The sequence below is a fragment of the Podarcis cretensis genome, assembly GCF_951804945.1.
Source record: "Podarcis cretensis genome assembly, chromosome: 5".
Classification (NCBI taxonomy): Eukaryota; Metazoa; Chordata; class Lepidosauria; order Squamata; family Lacertidae; genus Podarcis; species Podarcis cretensis.
The window spans coordinates 32,622,850-32,650,840 of NC_137174.1; the positions used below are offsets into that span (position 1 = coordinate 32,622,850).

The following is a 27,991-nucleotide window of genomic DNA, read 5'->3' on the forward strand; positions in this document are numbered from 1 at the left end:
AAATGCTGGCAGACAGTTTCCATGTTATAAATCTTTATTTATAGATGTACAATTGTATAATTCTAAATTAACAAACACAGCCTTTGCAAGTATCTCTCAGGATCTATGCTTTTTTATTGCACATCGCTCATAACATCCATGGCTATCTATCTACTTAAGAAATCAAAAGGTTTGTGGACAGGTAGGCACCGGGATTGCCAATGCCGTTTTCCGAGACGTCGGCAACTTCATGCTGAATGGGGTGACCCTCCAAACACGGTTTGAGCTCAAGGGATCACTGCAGGTTAGTTAACAGGACTGAGGTTTTAGACAAAGATGTGGCCCAGGTCTTCCATCACAAAACAACATGGGGCAGGGCGGTCTTCTTGGGGCTTTAAGTACACACTGAGCGAATCCATCCTTCAGTGTGGGCAAACGTATGGCAGGTATCAAGACTGATTGAAAGGCAAACTCAGTGGCTTATCTTAAATGAATATCCAGTTTGTCGGCTCCAAAAGAAAAGGATATTTTACCAGTTACACCTAACCTATCATTTGGTACCTGGTATTTTATTTTGAACAAGTGAATTTCCAGAAGGAATTCTGAATGCTCTGTACAGAAAATGCCAATGGATGAAAGGAAGAGCAAAATAGAGAGGAATTCAGCCGGTGTGGTTAGTGGTAACTCAGCGTAACTAAGTCTTCTCTTAACAGGACACATTTGCCTTGGTCAAGAGCACCTATTTAGTTCCACGCAGGAAGAATGAATGCAGGCTAACCTTCCTCCTTAGATGACAATGGAGGATCCAGCACAGAGACAGGAGGAGCACACAACTAGATTCGTCAAAACTGTGAGCATCTTTACTCAGCTGCATGTAGTCATGTTAAAAGCACAGTATCTGCTTCTAAAAACACAAAACAAAACAAAAAACAGGATGGGCATTACTAAGGGAAATGGGTTACTGTTTTTTTTAAAATCCAATGGAAAATAGACTATACTGTCCGGTCAAGTAAAAGGAATAGTACCAGTCCCTTCTTTTAACTTGCTCAAGCAAACAGAGACTGTAGCAAAACCTCTTCTGACAAAAAGACCCTGTTCTCTTACAGAAACCGATAAAGGGCAAAAGCCAGCTATGCCTTAGACTTCCCTTCCTTGGGCTACCAAAGCCCCACAAGTATGAATGGAGGATGTGTATCGGGGGCGACCCACTTTGCTGACAGACACCAGGTTCCTGGAATGAAATCAGCAGTCGCTGTTTGCCAAGAAAAGGAGGCAGCTTTGCTTACAACTTTATAGCACTGCAAGATGGAAATCATCGGGGGGGGGGGGGATGGCCAGGAGGAGGTTTCTACGAAGAACGTCCATGTACCAGAATGAACACTGATTAAAAGGCAGAGAACACAGGGACTGCAAAACATAAAAATAAGAAGTTCTACGCAAAAAGCACAAGCAACCTCAACAAAGTAAAGGGACGAATCTCTCTCCTCGCTCTATGAGCATCAAGCCCTCTGTTGAAAGGTCACGGATTTAGACCACAAATCCAAAACTGGGCCGAAAATTGTGTGTAGAAAAAACCTCCCTAGCAATTTTAGTGATTCTCTTATACAAAAAAAGGGGGAACGATTTCTCCAGTAAAACCAAGCTATTAAAAAATACAAAACTTGTGTGTCATCAGACAAGGTTGCTTTGTGTAGGAAAGTTTTCACGGGGTCAAACAGAGAGAGAGAGAGGGGGGGGAGGGGAAAGGCTAAAATTCACACATCTTGGGTTATGAAGTTCGGCAAAATAATTTAATTCTATCCCTGCATAGTTTAGAAGTACAACATATTTACAGCTATAAGTTAATTCTAAATAATTTATGTTGCTTTTTAAAATTGATTTTTTTCTTTTTTACTCCTACAGATCTTCCAATTTCTCCCACTCTCTTCGAAGTGACCAGTGCAATTTCAAAAGCTCTCTGATTTTCTCCAGGCTTTAAAAGAAAAACAACTCAACGCTTGCTCTCAGAGACATATGACAGTTGATAGTGAAGGAAGCAGAAAAAAGACATGGTCTTCCCCCCCTGTTCTAAGAGATGTCCAAGTCTTAACGCTGGACAGAGACACACACACAGAGAGAGGAGAGGGCAGTTGTGCGTTGCTAATTCTCCAATTCCATTTTAATTTAAGGTCTGATTCTTTAAATAGAAAGTCTCCTTGGCTCAGTGCACTTCCCCCAAAGTCTTGAGGCATCTGAAGAGTCTGAGAATAAAAGCAGTAACAGTATTAGAAGGATAATGACAACCCCAGAGAGCGTGTTCCACGGTTTCTCCCACCCCTATAAACTGGACTAACTGGAAATGCTAATCTGCACATTTAAATATATATAGTCTTGCCATTTGACAACTTGGTACATGGGGAAATTCCCATAACAGTCAACAATGAGGCCTTGCCACTTTCTAGGTAGAGGAGATATTAAAACAGCATGAAGCACCAGAAGAAAGAAAAACCAAAACATGTCCATAGCTTCAGAAACAACAGGTGTAGCGATGCAGTCCAAGCTTCCTTCAAATTCGTGTGGGTTCACCCAAGCAGATGTCTGCATGCGTGCCTCAAAATACAGAAGAGGTGGTGGGGGTGGACAGGTTTGAGAAAAGCAAATGCACATTTTAATTACCCCAGGAAAACCAGTGTGCCTTCACTACGCTCTGTTAAACAGAGTTGTCTCACTTCCAAAACCCTGACCAAAACTGAGGTACAGTGGTGCCTCGCAAGACGAAATCAATTCGTCCCGCAAGTTTTTTCTTCTTGCGAGTTTTTCATCTTGCGAAGCACGGTTTCCCATAGGAATGCATTGAAAATCAATCAATGCGTTCCTATGGAAACCGCCTGCAGACCAGGTCCAGGGACAGTCTGTCCCCCGACCTCTTCTGAAGGCTGGGGGGCGGGGACAAGGGCTTTTCTTCCCACCGCCAGCTTTCAGAAGGCTGTTCTGAAGGCTGGCGGTGGGAAGAAAAGCCCTTCTCCCCACCTCCCGCCCCGCAAGCTCCGGGGACAGGAGGGCTTTGCTGCCGACCGCCAGCATTTTAAAAGCCCCCGGGACAGCGGAGGTCTTCTGAAGGCAGGCGGTGGGCGAAAGTCTTTGCTCCCCCCCCGCCTGCCTTCAAAAGCCGTCCGGGATAGCGGAGAAACGTGCTGCGCTTCTCCGCTATCCCGGAAAGGCAGGCGGGGGGGAGCAAAGACTTTTGCCCCCCGCCGGCCTTCAGAAGAGGTCCAGGAAGGTCGGCGGTGGGCGAAAGTCTTTGCTCCCGACGGCCAGCATGTTAAAAGCAGTCCGGGATAGCGCAGCGCAGGTTTCCCTGCTATCCCAGACCGCTTTTAAAATGCTGGCGGTGGGGAGCAAAGCCTTTTGGCCCCTGCCGGCCTTCCTGGACCTCTTCTGAAGGCCGGAGGGGGGCGAAAGGCTTTGCTCCCCACCGCCAGCATTTAAAAGAGGTCCCCCGAGATTTCCCTATGGGCTTTCTTCTTGCGAAGCAAGCCCATAGGGAAATTCGTCTTGCGGAACGACTCAAAAACGGAAAACTCTTTCGTCTTGCGAGTTTTTCGTTTTGCGAGGCACCACTGTAATTCATTTGTGGCTGGGCTGAACTACTTCAGACTGGAGTTGTAACCTAGCCATAGCTGTCAACGTTTCCCTTTTTAAAATGGAAATTCCCTTATTCCGAATAGGATTCCTTGCAAGAAAAGGGGAAAGTTGACAGCTATGAACCTAGCCTACTCCCATAGCTTTCTACATAGAGGGATTTGTTTTCTGTATGGAGATGCATTCAGTCATCGGAACCCCCATCTGCATTCTGAAGTGGTACAGCCCAGGAACAGGTTTACCAGCCCGCTAGGTCAAATTACAGACTGTCCTCCTGACCTCCTTGCCATTGCTTCAATTGAAATGCAGCTGTGGGGCATCTGAATGGGATTGGGTGTTGTGTTGTCTGAGGAGGGGGGGGTTAACCCTTTCTAATGTCAACCCCCCCCCCCAAAAAAAGCTACTATTAGCCTGTCTGGAGAAAAAGGGCAGGTGCCTGCCTTTTTTCCTAATTGGCCTAATAACAGATTCCAGGCTGAGCAATTTTGATTGGACAAACGGCCTGGGGAGAAAAGGTTCCCACAGCATCATAGCCCTGATCCACTCGGTCCCCCTACTGGCACAGCTGCTTTTAAATTTTGCAAGGTTTTTGAAACTGTAAATTTCAATCACAGCGCTTCTGAGTATTATGCAGTTTGACCCTTAATGGGGAAGGAGAAGATACACTCCTCACTGGCATATTTTTATACAGATCTTTTTTGAACTTTGCATTGGTTTTGTATTGTTTTAATTTCCTCTACGTCTCTGTATTCCAATATTTACAGGGAAATCTCACCACAAAGCGATAAAATCCTTGCCGTTCTCTGCAAACTCATTGGCACACATTGTATGCCACATTTGTACACGAGCAGCTCCTCAAATGGTTCCGGAGATGTCACCATGCTGCTGCAAAACCTGCTTTTTTTGGTTATTTGCAACAACACAATGAAAATTGCAATTCCTCTTTAAAGAGGACCCCCCCCCCTCAATTTCTTAGTTCTTTCAAGTTCTGTGCTGGTACCATAGAACCATTTTTCCCATTCAGGAGGCAGCAGGCAGTACACATGGGCTTATCACAGGTGGGCAAAGTGGTCCAGTTGCTCGGAGCAGCTTCAGATATCAGAGAAGCACCTTCAATGGAAGGAGAAGTTACTAAACTGCTCATTCCGCTTCCGTGGTAGTAGCTGGAACCACTTTCTTTTCAGAGAAGTTCTGAAATTCTCAGCTAGATGAGAAAATAGAAGGATGCTCTCAAATAAACATGTGACAGGCCAATCAGCTGCAAGGTCATTTTTTTTATCCCAAATGCTATGGAGGAGAAGCTGAAAGGACCCCAAAAGGCCAAAGTACAAACCAAGCCTAATGTCCTGGCGTTACGTGTGACTTCTTGATTAAGGGATGTCTGTGCATGAAAAATGAGACCTACACCTATAAGTTAGACTTAAGTCAGCAAATAAGGACTATGGTGCTGTGATTGAGAATCATGGGGGGGGGGGGAGAGAGGCATTAATCACCAGCTCTTACTTAGCTCTCTATGGACTGTTTCCGCAATAGTTATCCATGCATAGATGCCTGAACTTCAGACAGCCTGCTGCAGCTTGGCGTGCCCATCTTCTGTGCTCTCTGATACAGATCTGAATCTCCAAAGTAACGTGCCCGGTACAGCAAGCCTTCCTCTGCAAAAGAAAGCCATTGAAGCAACTATCATGATGGCTGGCAAGCATAATTATTCCCTTGGGCCTGTATAATACTTGTTCCCAGATACTCCCCATGCAGTTCACTGGAGAGATGGTTTGCTTCCTAGTTGCTTCTGGAAAGAGGACATTTCCCATCACCTATCCCATTCTGTCACGGGTCCCTTTGAGCAGGGAGCTGTAAGGGAGTCAACAAAAACATTCATCTACTGCTATGCACCTGCCTCAGACATTGCAACTACAGCTTATTTTAGGGACAATTTCTAAAGTAGGGTTGGACCAGGGCAGACAGCTTGGCTGCTACTGAAAGCACATCAGAACCTGTCTTTGTCTCTATCTTTTGGAGGATTATATCAGCAAAATTATTGTGCTGACCATAGGTGATGATGATCAGCTTTGTCTAAAACAAGATTTATCTGTAGCATCTGAATACACTGGACCAAGGTCCTTCCGTGAACCAGACTTGTAAATATGTCAAAGTTGTCTTTTCTTTAGATCAGAACCTTCCAACACCTTTGTCAAGCTCTAGGGATGGAAAAGTCAACTTGGAGAGACAGCTTTCTCTAAGGGATGGCCCAATAGCCAGCCTGAAAACCAGATCTAGCTCCACAAAGGTTGGGACACTCACTCTGTTGTTTTTCCTTCCAACAGTTATTTCGGAGATTTGCAATATAGTCGTCTTCCACACTCCTCTCCACATTTTTCAGATTTGTCCCAGTGTATTCTTCTGCAAAGTTGTCAGCTACAAAGTAAGATACTTTCAAGTGTTCGGTCGTTCTCTTGTATATATGGCCGACCGACCTGGGAAAGGGGAAGAAAAAGAAAGATCTAATCCAACAACACAAATTAGTTTGAATAAGGAGATAATAAGCCATAGATCAGCCTTGCTAAAATGTGAAGCCCACCCAAACCAAATGCAGGACCCTCAGCCATGTACGGTGGCCTATAAGGTGGAAAAAACTACAACCTCTGTTCCTCCCTGTCTAGCAAATCCAAAGTGGTTGTGAAGTACCTTGCAGGCCACAGTACCTTGCTGAATGGGACACAAACTGCAAGGGCAGAATGGACTAAGGACAAGGGAGGCATTCCCAGCAGGCTAATACTAAATCTATTAAGCAACTACAATTTCACTTACTGCACTGAAGTACTTTGAAAAGTGAATAATAGTACACATGTTTTGGAACAGAAAAAGTGTCACTGACTTCATCAGTCTCTCCTCAGACCCAGCAGCATGCTCTTGCACCTTCTTTTGCCATTTCCTCCCCACACATTTATCATCCTATGCCTGAAAGATATTCGGTCGCATTTATCAGCTTGGGACCTCTGGGCTGCCAACTGAGGCAGGCAAGCCATCTTCAAGAAAACCTCTTCGCTCTGCAAGAGGACTCCCGATATAGGTTCCAAGCAGAAGAGGCGTGTGCCCATTAGCTCACATTCACTTAATATGGCTGATGGCAAGAGGAACATGGGGGGGGGGTCACCCTTCCTGATGGCAACCAAGCCTAAAAACACCAGCTTGTGCTAACAAGAAATGACTTTCAAGTCCCATTATTCACCTGGAAAGAGAAAAGATCTGTTCTTCCCCTAAAGCAACAGGAGGCCAGACTAAAATAGGCTGCTGGCAAGATTGATATGCCTGCCTGAAAATATTCCCTAACATTGTCTCTAACAAGCTGTTGCCATTTTTCTTCTTCTAGGGAACAGAAGAAGCATTTAAAAAAAATGCTGCCTTTTATCTCCAATGCAAGAAATCTGCCCATGGCAAAATTTACAGGAGCTTGTACTCCTGGAAGAGGAATTTTGAGTGATCATCTGCGGAGTGACACCATCTCTCCGACTGACCCCCAACACACACACTAGGATGAAGAGCATGAGGTCAGTTGGCCTTGCATCAAAATCCAGCAACAGGCCAAGGGAAATGCAAAAAGCAAGACTACCTGTACCCAGAACATAGGGTAGTAGCAAATATTAACATGCTAGAGGTTCTTCTCAAGGGTTTATTTACAAAGAGTATTAAACTGATCACTTGGAAGCATTTAGATGGCTTCTGAACTTTTCAGCAACGATGCACTTCCTTTTACCAGCCAAGACAGATGGTGAGCTCAGCTTACCAGATTTCCCCAACAGCAGCAGGGTCTAGTGCAAAGCAGTAGCTGGCGAGTCAGCATCGCCCCCTGCTGGCTGACCCTGCACATTTGTCAGTCATAATTGCTGTGGCTGCAATGACGGAACGCTAGCAGAATGCGTTTATATTATATTCAGTTGCTCAGACAGGGGATGGGATTGCTGCCAAGATGTTTGCCACTTGGATGAGGCAGCTAATTTGCTTGTGATGAGCCAACAGTGGAATTGATGCATTTGGCTTTCCATCCAAATCTCTATGGGGGAAGGATATGCAGTTTGATAAAAGGAGTCTGAGGAAAGAGGCAACTCAAGGGCCCTAAACACAAAGGGGAAATAACAGGCTTAAGGGTTCAGACCCTTTTCCTGGCCTTTTCCTTTATTTAATAAATATACACAAGGAAAAGCCTGTGTTACAAAGCTACTAGCTTCCTCCTGTTCGATGCTACTTTGGTAACTGCTTTCGATACGATGCTGCAGCAAATGCACTTTTGCTGCTCAGGGAAGCAAATAGTGTAGATGTGGATTTTCATTCAAAATCTACCCCTGCCCCATGGCTTGTATCAAGCAGAAGCCATGCACTCAGTACTGTGGGCCCAATTCTGTGGAACTCCCTCCTCAGATCAGACCAGTTCCCTCCCTGTTGAACTCCTGATTCTGGGTGAAGACATTTTCTTTTTTAAAAAAAAAAACAAGCCAACAAACCAGCATGTATTTTAAATAAGTTCCCCCCTCCCTGATTTTATAGCTGACTTCAACTGTATGAATCTATTATGTCTATTGTATCTCTTTTGCAACCTTATTATGCACTGCTCAAAAATTAGAGTGTTACATCTATGTAGCATACAACCATGTTGCAGTTTGTAAAATGGGGTGGTAATATTTTAAATCTAATCATCCTCCCTGTGTTACATATTTCGGCTCCTGTACATATTCCAAATCATTCAGATGGCTCCCTTCTGTCAGGGGAATATCTTCCAAGAAATAACAGCACACCCCTGGGGTTTTCCAACCTACTTAATAAGGGTGGAGACAGATTTCACTTGGGCATACAGAACCTGAGCTATCTGCTGAGCCCCTTAGCAGTAAGCTACCCTTGCCTACTCAGCCTAATCCTCAAACATCCCATCTCACAGATAAGTGCCGCAGCTTCCTATCAGGGGTACAATATTCCCAGTGAGCCACTCCGAGTGGAGTTTAGGCCAGAAACGCCCATTGCAAAGGACAAGCCCAAACGGAGCACTCTTCTCCATCCGTGGCACCCCGTTCTCCTCGCCATCCCTCCCCTCCTTCCTGGAAGGCAGAATGGAAGGGAAAGCCCAAAACAGATCAGTGAAAAAAGGACACCTCCTCTTTCTCATGGGCTCAGGTGTCCAGATGCCCTTTCCCTTCTAGAAGTGGAAGTAGCAGATGAGAGAGGAAACACAATCATCACAGGATCAGATCCAGCCTGTGGCTTGCAGAGAAAGCACCGGGGGGGGGGGGGGGGAGTCCATGGACTAAACATTCAGAAATGTTCTCCTTGCAGTATATCTAGTTCTTTCCCAGATAGCACCATCGTCAGTCTTAATCAGCTGGTCAACAGATGCACCATGAGAGATGAGCTGAGCTTATAGTCTCAAGCACGTTACAACTACTGAAACCTTTCACATGGCAGAGAAGACGCCAATTATTACAGAGGATACAGGTTTTGTCTTCTCTCTCCCCCCCCCCCCCCCCCGATTTGATAAGCAGCTTGCAGGAATCAAGAACCTCACCTTGCAGGAATCAAGAACACCACAGGGGACAGCCTGCGGGAAGAGGTGAAGGGTTCTCTTCACTCCTGCAAAACTTTTTTTCCAGAATAGTTTTTTCTTAACCCCTGCATAACTTGGAATGCCACTTGACACTGACCCATGCAAACCATGTTGGATCCTAGAAGCTTGTGCCAATGTCACTTGGAAAATTTATAAAATGAATGCATTAAAAATTCCAAACCAAAGATCTGCCGATGTGGAAAGCAACACAAGGGATTTGTTAAGTAATACATTCATTTGGGCAATGACCACAGAATGTTTCTTTCTGGAACAGCAACCGTTTTCATGATAACAGATATAGTCAGGTTTCTGCAGAAGACATGTGCAGACAGATTCTGATCTAGGGGAAGTTTCACACAAGTGAGTCCTGCCCCCATGCATCCTGAAATCCTGTGCACAGAGTATTCTGACCACGTGAAGATCTAAAGGGTTTAATCAGAGAGAAAGAGACGGAAAGGAAAAGAAGCAACACAGGGGAAAGAATGCATCAAACAAAAACAAAAGACTTAAGCCAACTGTGTAGAAGAGTAAAGGGAACTAACGGTCTGTGGCTCAAACTGTAAGGTGGACTGGAGACCATCATCTGGCTGAGAGCAGAAACGATGATGAGGATGAGAATAGGCATCAGCTGGACAAACAGCCCAAGGCCACCCTAGGGAGGAAGAAGGGAATGTCATCAGTGCATTTGCATTCACAGAAGGGCCTCATCATTCTTGCTCAGACCAAGCCCCGGTTGCGGGGAGGAAAGGAGGGACTTGATGTTGAAAGACCAGCCATTGCAATGGTAATAACACCGAGCACTTTCGCAGCACATTAAGAGTACTCAAAAGTTATTTTGAAGGCACTATCTCAGCAATAACTGTAACGGAGATGTGGCCCTCCAGATGCTGTTGGCTCTACAATCATAAGGACACAAGGAAAGCTCTGATGCCAGCGGTTCTCAACCTGCGGGTCCCCAGATGTTGTTGGACTACAATTCCCATCATCCCTGAGCTCTGGCCTTGCTAGCTAGGGGTGATGGGAGTTGTAGTTCAACAACATCTGTGGACCCAGAGGTTGAGAAAGGCTGGGTTAAACCCAGGAATTCTCCAGTCCAGCATTCTGTTTCCACAGCGGACAACCAGATTCCACTGGCAAACCCACAAGCAACATGTGAATGCAGTCAGGCTTTCCCACTTGCGCTCCCTAGCTACTGCTATTCCGGAGCACACTGCTTCCAATACTACAGGAAATATACAGCCATCATAACTAGTAGCCATTGATAAGTCTCACTGGACAGCCATCCACAACGGTTGGACATGCTGGCTGGGGCTGGTGGGCGTTCTGAGCCCAACATCATTCGGTGGCCCACAGGGCCACCAAACCTGCCTTTTAACATGGCTGTAAGGTAGGCCAGTATCATCATCATACCTGTACCACAGATGGGGGCAGGGACTGAGAAAACAGTCTCTCTTGCCTAATGCCCCAAAGCAAGTTCAGAGGCAAGAGGTGAACATCCTAGTTCACAGCCTGGCACTTGGCTTTTCTGCATTTGAATTATGAAACTTTAAAAAGGCACTCAGTGCAGTGCATCGGAGGATGTAATTGTGCTGGTAGTTAAACGCAATTGAAGACAAGTAGTCACTTGTCCTCTATTTGGCAACTCAGTCCTAAGGGCGAATTCTGCATCCTGGAAAAAAAAACTGCGATCAAATATAAAAGCAAAAACCCAATGGGTTTGCTTTAGCTTTCGGCTAATTAACAGTTAACAAACCAGCTGGGACAGAGGAGCAATGTTTTACTGGAACAGGTCAGCATGTTTTGAAGCATTTTTACTTTCTCTTCCTTCTGGCCGCAACTTACATCGCCTTGATGCTCCCGCCTGTCTTGCCTCTGGTGGTAGGTATATCGCATCCTGCCGTTGCTGTATACGTGAACGTTACCTGTGGGTGAAAGTGGGAGTTGTTAAGAGCAACTAATAATACGGTGTCAGCAAACTGAGGCAGCGTATGGCCGAGGTCACAGCAAAATTTGGAACATTTCACTGCTGGAATGGAATTTAACCAGGCCCTAACAAGTGCAGCGACAGGTTAGAAGGTGATAGTAAGAGCCCCCTTCATGACAGGAGAAACTCCATAATGGGAGAGATGACAGGCTGGGTTGTTCCAAAGGCTGCAACGGAGAAACCAGCTTAACCAAGACTTTATACTGAGTTACACTCAGGTGTGGAAGATGTGTTCCACTGCACTAATAGGTCGTATTTACCTTCAGGGTTCTAATCCTTTAACAACTAATCCCTTGGTGCGTCAAAGGAAATATGCATGGAAGAACAATGCAATTTTAAAGGCTTTCTCAAAAAGTAAGCGGCAAAACTGCTCAAGTCACAACTGCAAAAGTAGCCTAGGCTATTGACATGGGTGCAGTTCGGCTCGAGAGAAGAATGACAAAACCTTGTCTTATTTGCAACTTTTACTTTTGTCGCAGGGCATATGCCACCTGGCAGGTAGATCACCCGGCACAGAGTTGTGAGTCTCTCGCTCAGGAAAGATGGGCAGTGGTCATAGAAATGGACCTTCACAGTCCCCTGGCGTTACTTTTACAGGCCTGTTCCCCTCATTCCTGCATGTCCCACTTTGTGGCTCTTAGGACAAAGGATCCCCAGGCGGTTGCTATTCAGCCACCCCACTCCCTGAGCTGGCGGGGGGGGGCCTCTGGTTCCCAGGAGGTTCATCATCTCACGTGGCTCTCCCCGACGTTCCCTCCAGGTAGATTCCACCACTCTCGGAGGCTTCCTGCTGCAGGCAGAGACGGTGCACTCCCTGTGTCGTCTTCCTTTGGGCTCTCTATTAAGGGTGGGGCCTGCCAGGGAGACTCAGATAAGTACAACCCCCCTCCTCTCCTCAAAAGCCCTTCCTCAGTTCTTGAGAGCCCTACAGGTCACTCGGCCTCAGTCTCATCTGTTCCCCCTTGCTTCTCCCCACCCACTTTCCTGCTCTGGCTACCTGTTCACCATATCGTCTCCTAGACGTGGTCAGGAGCTGGCACCAAACTGACACCGACACGCCGGTCAGAAATTACTCCTTAGAAAGAGGAGGGAGAGGTCAGGGGTTTTCTTAAGATTGGTGCAGGCAATGACACCTTTGCTCCTGAAAATCTGCCTCCTGATTTCTTGGCTAGGCTCCCTTGCATCTGTCACACATCTGCCACTACAGAGCTTTCCAATCTTTAGGGGATGTTTAGTGCTTTCAATAGCCAGGCTCTAAGGCATGCTAAAATCCCTCCAAAAGCTTATGATAGAGAACAGCAACCTGCTGGGGATCACAATAGGTTAGAGAGCCAAAAGCTTTGGGAACGTGGAGGGCAAGGAGTACATGCATCAGTCTGGTCCCTAATTTTTGTTTCTTAAGTGCTTTTAAAGCTCAGAATTCCAACATGCATATCAGGCATAAGACACACTCGAGAGATGGAGAGTAAACAGTGCATGTTCACGGATGTTTTGGAAACTGAACATGTGCTTGCCCCCTTTGGATCTGACATTACTGCTCAAGGAGTACTTTTTTGCGAGGATCTGTGCTGTGGAAACATTGAAAACAAATGTAATTTGGCCAATGTGTGTTTTTCTTTGAAAAGCACCCTAATATTGCACCTGTACATCATCTAGGAATCTTTATCAACACATAAATGTGCATATTTAACACACTGGCTTTGATGCTATATAAATATTTTTTTAGATTTTTTTTAAAGCTGTAATTTTCCATTTGCTTTTTCCATTTGTTATTTCCATTCAGCTGCAAGCTGTAATATTAGCAACACGCTTATTGTTTTTATGCCCTGAAGATTTGCGAATTCCTACAATGGGCATCTCATCAATGGGCCGCTATCCATTTCTCTCATCTACCTGAAGGGCTTTTTCCATTGAAACATGCACTTCTTTTGTAACACACAGCTGTGGAATTAATAAAGCTTTTTGCAAAGGCCTGGGATTTTCTGCCTTTAGGATACAGTACAGCAGACTTATATTTCACACGAGTAAAGATAGGAGCAGAGATGTGTTAACAGTGACTATTGTCCAGGCAGCACAAAAGCACCAGCAACTTGCATTTTTAAACTAGAGCAAGATATGGTGGTTTAATCCAATCTCTGGACTGCAAAGCCTTTATTTGTGGCATGCAAAACATTTAGAAAGCCACAGAGTCTTGTTTCAACATCAAGCTTCATTGATCACAAACACCAGTGAAGTGACCAGGGGAAGAAATCACAAAACCACAATGGCCAGGGACCATAGAGAAAAAATGGGATGCTCTTTCCCCATGCGTAATCACACCATAGTGCATGTTTTAGGAGAGTCGGCTGTCAAATGGGAGCTGAGTATTTATTGTTTCATGGCATCAGTTTGGATCCAAATGCTAGTACAGAACTGAAGGTAGCAGGTCATAGGAAGTACATATTTATACAGGCTGGGTCTTTTAAAAGAGGGCCCGTGGAACATGTGTACTCTGTATCCACGGGGGCTCTTTTAAAGGACTCACCCTGTGTGTGTGTGGGTGGGTGTATGTATATGTATAGGCTAGAATTCAAGGCTAGAACTTCTCTCTCTGATATGTCTGCTTTCTATGTGCCGAGATCTTTTTTTATTCAAGGATCATTCAATCACACAACCCCCATCTGTACTTTGAAGTGGTACAGTTCAGGAACAGTTTTGCCAGCTCATCTGCTGTTTATGGGAACCCAAGAGTGACTTTAGAACTGGTTAACGTGTTGCGAGGCCCACGGCACCATTTCCTAGATAACCTGCTACCCTTGCAAGGTTGAAATTTAGCTAGATGATGCAGATCAGATCCATTCCTGCTGGCGGATGGCAGAGTCTCCGAATTATCTAGTGCGGAAGGAAGAACGGGAAGGAGCTCTTACGAGGGCAATAGGCCGCGGACTAAGCAATCTGTCACCAGCACCTCTACCAATTATTGAAACCACAAACAGTGTACGCTGCGGAAAAGGAACCGGGACGGCAACTAATTCCAAAGGATTCAAGCAAGGGAGCCAAGGCACATGCTGCAGGGAACGCAACCTCTCCCAAACACTCCATCCTTCACCTCTCTAGTCAATTTCGACCCCAAGAAAAAGGCCTTCCTAGTTCCAAGTATGGTGATCATATTGGGCCTCAGACACAGCACCTCTCTATGTTGTGAGTTCTGCAGGATGAGGGGGGAGGCCCGCAGCAACTCCACTCAGCTGGCCGAATGATCTGTCCAATAGGCAGCAATGATTTTCCTTTCCTTACCCCTGATATGGGGACCCTGTTGCCCCCCTGCTGTTGGTGGACCTCAACTCCCTTCATCCCTGACCCCTGGCCATGCTGAGCAGGGATGATGGAAGTCCAACCACACCTGGAGGGCGACAGGTCCTGTCTTCTACCTACAGGGAGGGAAAGCGTACTTCAAGCACAATACAGCCCCTGAGGGAATCTTTCTCACTCAACAGCTCCATTTTCGGATGCACAGCCCAAGCAGGCAGCCGCACCGGTGCTGGGCTGGAGTTGTGCAGCGCTCAGGAATTTGGGTGCCTTCGGCAAAGGACAAGATGGCGCCCCCTCTTCATTTCATATGCAGAAGCCAACTGGGCTGGCAGGCGACTCTTGCGCCAACGCCAGTGACAGGATCGTGTTCTCCACCATACCTAAGGCAGCAGGTCAGATCAGGCCTTGTAACAACAGAGAGGAGTGGCTGAGGAGGAACCGCCAGGGAATGCTGCTGCCCACCAATGTCCTCTACCTGAGGCAGTTGCCTAACAGTAGGGCCAGTCCTGGTTGCACCGATAAGGAAACCTAGGAGGGTGTATTGGGTCGGAATGGTTTTCATTTTCATGCAAGGTTAGACAGGAGAGAAAGGAAGCTTCCTTAAAACAGTAGTCTCTTTCCAACTCAACTTTTAAGGGAACTGCCACCAAATACCTTGTGGAAGGGTCTTTCACCCTGCTTGCTAGAAAGTCGAGTTGTTGCTCTAACATCTGGATTCTATTAGCACATCCAACAAGCTTTGTTTCAATCAGCCCTGGTCAACTGGGGGGGGGGAGGGTTATCTTGCCTTATCTAGGGCCTGCTTTGGTTCTGGTAAGTGACTGTGGAGGGAAGCCAGCTGAGTGGGTGACTACTCATTTCCCCAACCTTCTCCCCCCCCCCCACCGGATTTAAAACAAAAGGCTTACTAGAAGGAAAACCACCACCAAAGAACATATTGAAGAGGTCTTCAGGTGAGATGTCGGCCTCAAACCCTCGGTTGAAGTCCGTAGGGCTATGCCCGTGCCGTGTGGGACTGACTTTTGCATCTCCAAACTGGTCATACTGCTTCCTCTTCTCCGGATTACTCAATACTGCGTATGCATTACCAATAGCTGAAATGTAAGAAAGAAGAAAGGATTCATATTTTTGCCTCCAGCGACAGCAAATGTCAGCCAGTGGCCTAAAGGCAGCAAACTGGAAAAGTCCCCAGTTCGTATCTCACATCAGGCAGGAAGTAAGTGGGTGGTCTCGTTCAGCCCACCTGTAGAATGGGGATAGTGAATGCAGATATACCCTACATATTCATTATGAAGTGCCTCAAGCATTTAAAAGAATGTGTTTTCGATACTTGTAATAACAGCAGCCTCTCTTCTGTCTGCTTTCCATCCTTCTCTAGTTGATTTTAAAGCCCTTACTAAATCTCCATTTTTAAAAGGCATCTAAAGGATAAATGTGCATGAAAGAAAAATCTGGCCTACTGAGGCAATGGGCGCAACCGGTTTGCTAAGTTCATGGAATCATAGAATTGTAGAGTTGGAAGGGACCCCAAGAGTCAACTAGTCCAATTGAATAACTATAATAAGTTTTTGTTTTAATGGTCTGCCTTTTCATAATGGTTCTGCTTTTATTGGAAAGGGAGTTCATAAATGATGAACGAAGTCCAAGCGTTCCAAACAGGTTATGCCAAGAATTTTATAAGCTATTAGGCCCCATCCCGATCACCTTTATGACTTGACATATTCTTATGTCCTGGTTCAATTTTATTGAGGTGATATCTGTCAGGGGCTCTACATTCTGATGCAACAAAGCAGTTATTTTGTTCTTGCAAGCACACTCCTAAGAAAGAAGAGGACCATAAACAAGGTCCGAAGGCAAAAAATGTCACACTTATCAGAGATCACTGGGGAAAAGGAACACTAAAGCACCAGCTAACATCTGAAAAAATATTAACCAAGAGATTTCCAGAAAGGAGTGCATGCCTCTTTCCATTCCCCAAAGGTAAAGAGGTGAACTTTAGTGGGCACGTGGGTGCTAACACAGAAAAGGTAAAAGGAGCAATGAAATCAGCTTTGGTAAAGATAACCTCCTGGAAAATGGCCCTGTCAGGGAGGATAAAGCATTAGCTTGCTTCATGCCCGAGTTGTGACATGCAACTCTTAGTAAAGCCTTCAGTAAACATAATAACAAAGTCTACAGGTGAAGAAACCTGCCTTTCGCCACCCTGAAGAACACACTATTGAAGAGCTTTTTTTGTGCCAGATGCTAGACAAATGTCTAGACAAGTGCAGTTTTAATATAACCTGAGCACACAAAGGGTCAATTAGACTCTTCCTATCAAATGAAACTGGCCTAGATTTGGGATCCCAAAAGGGACCGAACAGACTTGCTTTCTGTTTTCTAGTAACATATGGGAACACATTCTGTATTCTGTATAATTACTCCTCCATTATTTTACTCAAATGAGAGCTCTGATCCAGTTCCAATTCCGAAAATCAGGAGGGGACCCCCAACCAGAACCTTTGGATTTTAAAGCTGTGTTTGAACTCGGTTTGAACATGATGATTTCCAGTTACAATTAGGAGTAATATAGAAGCTATTAAGAACCTAGAGAGGTAGTTTAACCCCCCTTAGTGCAAGGGTAACTTTCTCCCACTGAAATCAAGGGGACTTGCAGGACAATCCTATTTCAAGGCCCACTGTGTTCAGTTGGGATTACATCCTACTAAGTGTGCTTAGGACTGTGAAGTGCCAACTGCACGCTGAAATCACCCCCTAATTTATATATGAGTATGTGGCATCTCTTCTAGTGCCTTCACTAAGACAAATGTTTCGTTGGATTTAAATTACTGTGCATTGCAAAACCACATTTTATTAATTTAATGAGAGAACTGGCTGATTATTTACCTTGGGAGCAAACCCCACTAAAGTGAATGGGACTTACTTCCAAACAGACATGTACAAAAATGCACTGCCAAGTTTGCATAAAGATAGGATTTAATATGCAAAGCCTAAATCAATGAGCAGCTTAATTTTCATTTGTGGTCCACAAGCAAAAATCAGTTTTCATTCAATCCACCCATGTTCCTCAAATGGTTGTTTAAATTGGCATTCCCCTATGCTGGATAACTTTTTGTGTGCAGAGGAAATGGATCTAAACTTGTTATGTGCAATGCAGCTTAGATGCTGCAATTTAAAGATGTGGTAGAAAAGTCTCAGCGTCAGATCCATGAATGGGACAAATAAGCTGGCCTCTCCTATTACACGCTCTCTCTCTCTCCTAGATTTTTCAAGGTGTTTACAGTGGCAACAAACAATACACTAACCCCCCATCTATAAGACTTAAATGCAAAGACATCAACAACAAACCCACTATTCCAACCAAGAAAAAGCTACTAACTCTCATCTCTTGAACTCTGCCACCCCAAGGTACTAACTTTCATGGTCCTGAGAGACGGCTCACTAAAAAGAGACTACATTTTACCTTTAAAGGCCTCCGTTGCACCAGGTGCATGATTCTTATCGGGGTGAAATTTCAGTGCTAATTTCCGGTACGCCTTTTTCAGATCCTCGTCGGAGGAGTCTCTGCTCACACCCAGAATTTCATAATAGTCTTTACATTGTTTTACCCTAAAAAGTAAAGAGAAGAACATATGGCAGCTGTTAATAAGAGACAGAAAATCTACTTTAAAAATAGTTTAACTTTCCATTTTCCCCAAAATACAATTCAGACTAATACTGCCTTCTAGTTTTGTTTCCTCAACTGGTTCAAAAGTATTCATTGATGCTACACCATTAACTGGCACATCCATTCACCCTTTCCCCATCAGAGGTTTAGCTACCCAGCTTAACCATTTGCTACTCACCTGCAGCAAGCAACACCTGACCCCTTGCAAATCCTAAATTGCCAGCTGCACCTGCCTTACACACAAGGATTTCTCTTTTAGCCTTCAAGCTCTACTGTCCCTTTAAGGCCAGAAGAGAGAGAAGCAGAGTTGTGTGTGCAAGCTGGCTCAGCCCTGAGCTGCGTTTAAGGGATGCAAGCAAGGTTTCTCAAACATTTCTGAATTTGAACCTTTTAGACTCTTCTGTCTCAGCTCACTGACAACTACTTCTTTAGCAGGAAGGGGCACAGATTCCTCACACAGAGCTGCATGTATGCAGTCTGCTGCTATACATGTAAAAAGATCTGTGGGCTTGGACGCTAATCCAACGCCAGCTTTCAAAGAGGAGCAGGGCATCCCTGACTCTCTCCCAAAACCAGCCAACCAGGGAAGAAGTTCTGCTGCCACCCTAAACGGCCATATCTTCCCTGTCCCTTTACGAGGTGTCTGGAGGCTGCAAAGCTCAATGTCTGTGGTCAGGAGGAATGTTTCTTTTACTCCCCAAGATGCAGGATGGTCAGGCATCATGACATGGAAATCACTTTGGGGAAGAAGGGCCTTTGCAACAGCAATTTCACTCTCCAGACTCTGCACTGCTTCCAGTCACCTGGTGCTGCCACCGTGACATAGCACTGTCTTTTCTAGATCTAAAGCAGCAGCGCTCAGGTGGCAGGACAATTCGCCCTCTAAGAAGCAGCAGTAATGAAGGCAGAAGTTGCCTACGTTATGTCCATAGCAGATACATTTGAAGTCTACATTAAAAGAGATTTCTATGGTCACGAAAGCTCTGGAGATGCCGCTTCCCTCAATGGCTTCCCTATCCATCCCCAAGGAATAAGCAGGTCTACATGCACATTCATTGGTGCAGGAAGATGTCTGCTCCCTATAATGAAAGGAATGAGGAAGTCTGTATGCACAGGAACACCATGTGGAGCTCGGGGGCCAAGGAAGCACATTATGCACACAATGAATTGGTTTCCTACAAGCAGGTGATAACCCAAAGCTTGGCTACAAAAAAAAAAAAAAAAAAAAAAAAAAAAATCAAATATACAAAGTGCAAGAAAGCAACTTACGGATAAGCATTTGTATGTGACTTATGAGTTCAGTTCTAGCGAACTGGCCCTCAAAGATCAGACGCAATGCAGTGAAAATGCTGCCCCCAAGTGACACAACCGTGCATTACGCTAAAGAAAAAAAACCTCGGAAACAGCTTGCCTTTATCCTGACCCAAACTTTAGACATGTTCGGTTAGCTTCAAAATTCGGGGCTTCAAGACGAACTTCCTTCATTTTAGGCAAAAAGCACAAAAGACCAAATGGCCTTGTATAAAGAAATACCCTTCCTCGCTGAAGGGGAATGACCAAACAGACAACTGGTTTCGTATATAAGAAACCAAAAGTTAACCGAGACCAACAGTGCAATCCTATACATGTCTACTCAGAAGTAAGCCTTACTGATTTCAGCTGGACTTACTCTCAGGTAAATGTGTAAAGGATTACCTCCCAAGTCTGAAGCCACTTCATTTCTATTCCTGAAGCTAAAGGGATCTGTCTCTAATGAGACAGATCTAGGAATCACATGTAAGCCACTGAGAGTTCTCTGGAGGAAGAGCGGATTGCAAGTGTAATTTAGAAACCATACACAATGCCCAGCAAGTAATTAACCCCCACAATAAAAGACAAAAACCCACAGGGCTCTAGCCCTTAGAACACGGCTTGCTTAAATTCTAGTTGTAAGGCTAATGGGTGTGCAATCTCTGCTGCTGAAAGGTGTGCATGGACTCCTCCCAAGGATAAGGGTTCTCTATTGGGAATGGTCCTGCCACCCGCTGTGGCTCACCTCTTCCCGTTTCAGCCTCCCCAGCTGCTAAGGTCATCAAATGAGGCCCTAGTCCATCTGCTTGTCTGGCTCAAGCGGTGGCACTTTTTCAGTGTTAGTATCCTTGCTACGGGGACGCGGGTGGTGCTGTGGGTTAAACCAGAGTCTAGGACTTGCCGATCAGAAGGTCGGCGGTTCGAATCTCTGTGGCGGGGTGAGCTCCCGTTGCTCGGTCCCTGCTCCTGCCAACCTAGCAGTTCGAAAGCACATCAAAGTGCAAGTAGATAAATAGGTACCGCTCTGGCGGGAAGGTAAACAGCATTTCCGTGTGCTGCTCTGGTTCGCCAGAAGCGGCTTAGTCATGCTGGCCACATGACCCGGAAGCTGTATGCCTGCTCCCTTGACCAATAAAGCGAGATGAGTGCCGCAACCCCAGAGTCAGTCACGACTGGACCTAATGGTCAGGGGTTCCTTTACCTTTACCTTATCCTTGCTACACAACTCCTTCCCCAGAGAAGCTTGGTGGGTTTACTTGAATTGATTCTTAGAAGCCAGCAAAGACTATTCTGTTTTGGAAAACTTTGAGACAAATTACCCGCTGCCCACGTTGCTTTAGGAGACTTTAATGGGGATATTAAATTGTTTTGATGGACTTTGACTGCATTTTTTATGGCTCTATGGTGTTGTTCTACTTCATCCAGCTTTTACAGCTGGATGTTGTTGTTTTTAGGTCTCTGCCTAGGATCGTGGGTTTTAAAACAATGTTTTCCGCATGCTTTTAAAACACATTTTTAGTTGTTTTTCTTGTAAATCACATTAAGACTTTATTGCACATTAAGCAATAAATAAAAGAATAAAGGTAAAGGTAAAGGTAAAGGTACCCCTGCCCGTACGGGCCAGTCTTGACAGACTCTGGGGTTGTGCGCCCATCTCACTTAAGAGGCCAGGGGCCAGCGCTGTCCGGAGACACTTCCGGGTCACGTGGCCAGCGTGACATCGCTGCTCTGGCGAGCCAGAGCCGCACACGGAAACGCCGTTTACCTTCCCGCTGGTAAGCGGTCCCTATTTATCTACTTGCACCCGGAGGTGCTTTCGAACTGCTAGGTTGGCAGGCGCTGGGACCGAGCAGCGGGAGCGCACCCCGCCGCAGGGATTCGAACCGCCGACCTTTCGATCGGCAAGTCCTAGGCGCTGAGGCTTTAACCCACATGTACAGTATTTTAGTACATGTTTTATTCACTGATGCATATATTGTACGCAGCCCTGGGGGCTCATCTGAGCTATTTGAAAGGAACAAAGTAACACAGGAACAAAAGGAGGCTGCCTTAATCAAACCGCTGGTTCATCTAGCTCTGTATTGTCTACCCCAGTATTGTGATCCATGAGCTTCATTCAGGTAGTCTGCAGCTTGCCTGTGGATTTGCAGTTGAAGGTGGGAGACACAGCCATCACACTCAATAGTCATGTTTCTTTTTAACTGCATTTTTATTGCATCTTCTATTTCTTCTGTTGTAATTTACTGCATTATAATCATAACCAGTAAGTTATCCCACAAGACACCCCCTGCAGCAATTTTCAAGTGGTCTGTGGGGGTGGAAGTTTGGGAACCAAATAAAATAATAAGTCCTTATTGTGCAATTTCAGCATCTTCAGCAAAAGCAGCCCAGCTCCTCTTTGGTGAATGCAAAGAAGCAATTTCTAAGGTAAACAGACCTGTCTTACCGTAGATGTTGCTCTTCATGACTACGTTGCCATAATTCATTGTAAGTCAGCACCTGCACCCTGAACTTACCTCCCAAATGTGACCGAAAAATGACTCTGTGATAGCAAGCCAGGGCCCTCCAATACACAAACAAAATCTGATGTGTACACTTACCTCTTAACTGCATCTACCTGATCCTGAGTGTAACCTTTACTGATATCCCCACCTGCCTCTCCATTGGCTGCAGGGATGTCCCCACTCATTTTTCTAAGGTGGGGGTTTGTGGATTCCTTGGTTTGCGAATGGCCATTTGATGATTTTTCACTCCTGGTGAGAGAATCGAGCAGCACTGCAAGGAAGAAAACACAGGAATGGGTCAAATTTCTTCCGCTCTTTCAATATTTTCATTTCTTTCACAGTTACTACCAAATGTTCTCATATCCGCCCCCCCCCCCTTGCTGGTCCTCTTCCAAAAAGCTTCAGTACTTTCATCCAATTTCACTTTATTTTTAATAAATCTAGCCAGCTGAGATGTTCACTCTTTTACATCCTGACAGAAAGAACACCATTTGATGCAAATCATTTGTTGTCTAATCTACTTATGCCAACAAATCAATAACCCCTTAAGTTTTGAATGTATCTATGGGTTCATGTTCAATCAGAGGGCACAAGACAAGAGGAAAATTAGAAAAAAACAAGCTGGTGATTAAAATGAAAGATAAAGAGATTATAATATTTAAAAGAAAGCATCAAACTAGATAATGTTCAATAATAAGCAGAACAACCACCCTGAATTGATACTGTTAGCAAGATCCACATGTCAACAAGATCCTTCTGCTAATAATAGTAATAGTAATAGTAGTAATAATAATAATAAATTTATACCCCGTCCATCTGGCTGGGTTTCCCCAGTCACTTTGGGTGGCTTCCAACAAAAGATTAAAAATACATTAAAAATCAGTCATTAAAAACTTCCCTAAACAGGGCTGCCTTCAGATGTCTTCTAAAAGTTTGGTAGTTATTTTTTCTCTTTGACATCTGATGGGAGGCCGTTCCACAGAGAGGGTGCCACTACCTAGAAAGCCCTCTGCCTGGTTCCCTGTAACTTCACTTCTCGCAGTGAGGGAACCACCAGAAGGCCCTCAGAGGTGGACCTCAGTGTCCGGGCTGAACGATGGAGGTGGAGACGCTCCTTCAGGTATACTGGGCCGAGGCCATTTAGGGCTTTAAAGGTCAGCACCAACACCTTGAATTGTGCTTGGAAACACACTGGGAGCCAATGTAGGTCTTTCAAGACCGGTGTCAGGTGGTCTTGGTGGCTGCTCCCAGTCACCAGTCCACTGCCACATTCTGGATTAGTTGTAATATTGTTTGTACTATCACTCATCCTACGATATTGTATGCTTGACCTGCTTTTACTATCACAGAATCATAGAGTTGGAAGGGACTCTGAGGATCATCTAGTCCAGCCCCCTGCAATGCAGCAATATGCAGCTGTCCCATATGGGGATCGAACCTGCAACCTTGGCGTTATCAGCACCACACTCCGATCAACTAGCCATACTATGGTTGGAGTAAAAAATCTGAGGTAGCTATCAAGTTCACAGGGTAATCTTAGGTCTGTCACTCTCTCTTTCACAGCGTTGTTTTGAGAATGAAATGGATGGTGGAGGGGACCGGGGGACTATAAATGTCACCTTGAGCTCCTTGAAGAAAAGGTGGGATACAAATGTAAAATATAAGAATTAAAAATAATTTGCTAGCCTCTGACAGTGAGTAGTAGTTACCCACATAGGATAATGAAATAGCATAAGCTAAGTGGTTGTTCATTTTCTCTCTCTCTTAGGCTAGCAGCCTCTAAGGCTACAACAGCAAGAAGCACAGCCATGTGGCTAGATGACTGTACTCTGTCCACTGTCCAACACAGGACAGCACTGAACCCAGTCCTGGGTTCAAGGGAGGCAACAGCAAAAAAAAAAAAAAAAGGCCAGTCCCTGTATTCAGACTCCTATTGGGAGGAAAGAAAGAACAAAGGGATCAATATCCATCACCAATTCCCCCAAGTTCTTGGGCCCAAGAAGCTAAGGTTGCCAACTATAGATCTGACCTGGCCGGGCTGTGTCTTTTACAGCTAAATATGCAGACATCAGCAAGTAGAAATATTTATCTCCATGCAGTGAAACATTTTCAATACCAAACTGCTGTTAAAGAGCAGAACAGGCTGCGTTTTTGCCCTGGTCACTTGGCAGCCCAATAGCCCAGATGCATCTATTTCCCCAGCTTTAGAGGAAATAAAGCAAATAAAGGCTTGCCATAGTGTCACTGCCAAAAGCCAGTCAAAAGATCACCATTAAATCCAGTCACGATTATTTTATACAACTTCTCAAACACAGTCATGTCGCCTCCCTTCAGATTAGTACTGCTGTATGCTTTACCCTTGGGCAGGGAAAAATCATCTCTCTATATCATACTGGTTGGAATGTTGGACTAGGACCTGGGAGACCAGGGTCTGAATCCCCACTTGGGGTCATGAAGCTCCCTGGGTGCCCTTGGGCCAGTCACTGCCTCTCAGCCTAACCTACTCCACAGAGTTGTTGTGGGGGCAAACTGAGGAGGGGGAGAGTCATGCATGCACCATGAGCTCCTTGGAAGAAAAGGTGGGTTATAAATGCCATAAATAAAGGAAGTATTTCTAGATAAGTGCAAATAAGTGCAAATCTAATGTAAGCTTCTATATCTGGCAAAGGGTGGCGCTGTGGGTTAAACCACAGAGCCTAGGATTTGCCGATCAGAAGGTCAGAGGTTCGAATCCCCGCGACAGGGTGAGCTCCTGTTGCTCGGTCCCTACTCCTGCCAACCTAGCAGTTGGAAAGCACCTCAAAGTGCAAGTAGATAAATAGGTACCGCTCCGGCAGGAAGGTAAATGGCATTTCCGTGCGCTGCTCTGGTTCGCCAGAAGCGGCTTAGTCATGCTGGCCACATGACCCGGAAGCTGTACACCGGCTCCCTCGGCCAATAAAGCGAGATGAGCGCCACAACTCCAGAGTCGGTCACGACTGGACCTAATGGTCAGAGGTCCCCTTTACCCATATCTTGCAAAACAAAACAAAAACAAGCACCAAATCTGGAGAGCGGATACAATAATTTGTTCCGTCAACATTTATAGTTGAGCCAAAGTGGTCACTGGCACTACAGACAGCCCCTTCTCCCCAGTTTAAACACCAGATCATCCATTGACCTAATGGCTGTAGGGAAGCCACTGCCTCCTTGCTTGAGTTCCCTATCAGCAAATGGGATTTTTAAAAAGACCCATTTCACAGGGTAGCTCTGAGGATGAATAATAAATTGTAAGGGATTATAAACCTAAAGAGGTGATTCACAATTGGGTGGCGGCGGCAGTGGGGAGATAAGCACTTATTGCAAGCCTACATTATTGCAAGCAATTGCGCAAATTGATCTATAGTTCCCATAGGCATTGGTTGGCCACTGTGAGAACAGGATACTGGACTGAATGGGCCACTCAAGTGATGTAGTAAGTTCTTCTTAGGTACTTAATTATACATTTAAACTACAGAAGACATAAGTGACACCTTATCAAAAGCCTTTATTTTGTTTTGTTCCTGCCCAGCCTTAATGAGCCATTTTTAATTAAGGAAAAATAGGTTAAAAACAAACTTTTAAAAATGTTCCAACCCAAGGAACTACAACAGAAACAAAAAAGGAAGGGAACATATCCACAAGCAGAACTATGGGATTCAACTGCTTATGACTTTCAAGAAAGTTCAGTTAAAAACAAAGTGATTTCAGTAGATATTGCCGTTTGTTATATTTTCCCTGAATGCCACAAAATTCTTAAAAAGAAAGCACTTCTTCATAGGAATAAGCATAGCATCCACATGTGGATTACCACATCAATCCTAAGTGTGTACACGCCGAAAACTGAAGCCGAGCAGTTCTTCCCGGTCACACACACCAAAATCTGTAAACACTATCCCCACACAGGTATTCTTGTATAAAGTTAAGCTGAAATATAGAAAGGGCCATCTGCAAAAACAAACCTCCTCTTTTGCTTATTGTTTGTATTATCCTGCAACACAGGATAAAGCATTTCCTCATTCAAAGTGAAAACAGGAAGAACATCATGACATCATTGTGTAACCAAATCTGATTGGCTATGAGATAGGCTGACTACCTGATTCCCAATTGGCTGGGATCACTTTCCATGAATCAGCTGCTCAAGTTTTCTTAAACCAAGATTGAGGGCCAAACCCCCACAACAATATTTTAAGGCCAAAATAATAATAATTTCATATTTGAATAGTCAATACATCCTTATTCTGTAACTATTTTATTTCTGTCTTTCTTGGTAAGGCTTTTAAAAATTGGGCTCTTAATATTCATTTCCTTTCTCTCAAAGTTGCAAATTATTCTTGTTCCATGTCTGAGGGCTAAGGTGAAATAAATAGATGTTGGAAAACACTATGTGAAATTTCTCTGCTCCACATCACAAAATTGACAGGAACAGAGCAAGGGGTTGCAACATTTTCTTTTTAACAGTTGTATGACAAACAGAAATTCAATACGCGTATCTATCCCTAGAGATTAAGTAACTAGAAAGTGAACTTGTTTACTCAACTTTCAAAAACAGAAAAAGCAGCAACTCTACTTCCATATTACTAGATTGCATCTGTTTGGCTCCCCACAAAAATGTGTATTGTAGGAATAGGAAATAAGACAGTGGGGGGCAAGACAGAGGAACTCCATATCTCTGTAAAGTGTAGAGGGGCTTCTGTGCTGTAACTAAGAATATAGAGCAATGCTGTAAGTTAAGGGGCTGAAAAGTTGTAATGCTCCGAGAGATGGGTGGCAAAGTGCAAAGCAAGAACAGATGAGATGACCACTCCATCAGGGGGAAAAAGAGAGGAAGCTGAGAAAACAGAACCACAAAAAGCAAAGATTCTGTGCTGCCATCTTCGCTTAAAGCTGGACAAGTTGCTTAAGAGCTGAAGGGTCAACTGGAGACCAGGAGACTGGGGGGCAAGCAATGGGCAAGGATGTGTGTAACCATTTCAGAGAGGATAAAGAGCCTTTCTCTGAGGATCAGCCCAAGCAATCCGTATAGCAGTAGCCCAACGTCCTGCTTCCACCCCAGTGACCAGCAAAACGACTCTCGCGGAAGCCCGCGATCAGGGAGGGCATGAAGGCAGCAGCCTCCGATAACACCTAGTATACTTGAGACACACGCGATCTCCAGCGATATACTGGGGGCCAACGGTGGCAGATTTCTGCTTACCGTATGGATTTGGCGTCGTTTCTAAAAAGAAAGTGTCTAAAGAGGGGACGGGGGAAGATGCTCAATTGTGGGGCTGAAGGAAATCAGCTGCTACGGATACAAGAGCGAACGGGGGGCTTCGGGGAAGGGCTGGGGGACCACGATGAAGGGGGTTGGGGGACGAAACCCCAAACTAAGGCCTAGAGGAAAGATATAGCGAGCCACTGATTTGGGTGCGGGGGAAGCCTAAGCGTGTCAGATCTAACAGAGGAAGCAGCAGAGAAAGGGGGCCGAGGGGGGCACACAAGGGGGCTATTCCGCTCTCTCTATTGATGTGGTGTTGCCCCCCTCCACACACGGCGCGGTGGCTTCTGGGAATTGTAGTCTCCCCAGCCCAGCTTCGCAAGGGCCAGCGGCTGACTCTTCCTGCTCAAGACTCCCAGGCGACTCTCCCAGCCAGGTCTCCCCTTACCCCCCGCGCCCACCGGGAAGTCTCCCTCCAAGACTGGCTTCGCGGCCCGTATCCCGCTCGCGGCACAGAACCGCCAGGGACTCCAACTCCCACGGTGCCCCGCGGCGTCGCAGCTCACTGCGCACGCGCAGTGAGGGTGAGAGGTCATTCTCCAGCCTCCGCAGGCCCCGCCGGCCTCCCCAGCCCTTCCCGCCCGTCTCCGCCCCCGCTCACCGCGGACCCGCTGAGACGGGTAGAGGCGCTGCGCCTTCTCCAAGAAGCGACGCGCCTTCTCGACCTGGCCGGCCTTGATGGCGCCCACCGCGATAGCGATACAACGCTCCGCCTCGTCCCTGTTGGATTCCATGGTGGCGGCGGCAGCGGCGGAGGAAAGCGCCGGCGCGCGGTGATGTCGTCACG

At 45.6% G+C, this 27,991-nt stretch overlaps 1 protein-coding gene and 1 long non-coding RNA gene across 7 annotated transcripts in view; one reads left to right on the top strand and one right to left on the bottom strand.

Annotated features, from left to right (window-relative positions):
• Positions 1–2,008, top strand: part of LOC307216333 — a 36,928-nt gene extending 34,920 nt beyond the window's left edge. For all 3 annotated transcript variants that reach the window (XR_013839028.1, XR_013839029.1, XR_013839030.1), the window contains one exon: positions 1,882–2,008. This is a non-coding gene — a long non-coding RNA (uncharacterized lncRNA). The remainder of the gene's footprint in view (positions 1–1,881) is intronic.
• On the bottom strand, positions 17–27,991 carry DNAJB12 (DnaJ heat shock protein family (Hsp40) member B12). Of its 4 annotated transcripts, none has more exons than XM_079976403.1 (10): positions 27,806–27,991; positions 22,023–22,197; positions 17,929–18,074; positions 15,374–15,559; positions 11,909–12,028; positions 11,033–11,112; positions 9,733–9,842; positions 5,902–6,074; positions 5,104–5,255; positions 17–2,219 (listed from the first exon to the last, which is right to left on the bottom strand). In XM_079976403.1, the coding sequence occupies exons 1-9, from the start codon at positions 27,936–27,938 to the stop codon at positions 5,134–5,136; spliced, it is 1,245 nt and encodes a 414-aa protein (XP_079832529.1). In that variant the 5' UTR covers positions 27,939–27,991; the 3' UTR covers positions 17–2,219; positions 5,104–5,133. The 4 variants fall into 4 exon arrangements, with proteins under 4 accessions (XP_079832529.1, XP_079832532.1, XP_079832531.1 ...); XM_079976406.1 differs by lacking the exon at positions 27,806–27,991 and adding an exon at positions 27,142–27,406; XM_079976405.1 differs by lacking the exon at positions 11,909–12,028 and having other exon boundaries at positions 27,806–27,989.

Bases quoted from the DNA above. Each gene is read 5' to 3' on its own strand.
- DNAJB12 (XM_079976403.1), bottom strand. From the start codon at position 27,938: ATGGAATCCAACAGGGACGAGGCGGAGCGTTGTATCGCTATCGCGGTG. The intron at 18,075-22,022 runs GTAAGTGTACAC...TTTACTTTTTAG, and splicing joins CAGGTAGATGCAGTTAAGAG to GGTAAAACAATGTAAAGACT. The intron at 5,256-5,901 runs GTGAGTGTCCCA...TTTCTTTTGCAG, and splicing joins TTGGAAGGAAAAACAACAGA to AGGAAGGCTTGCTGTACCGG.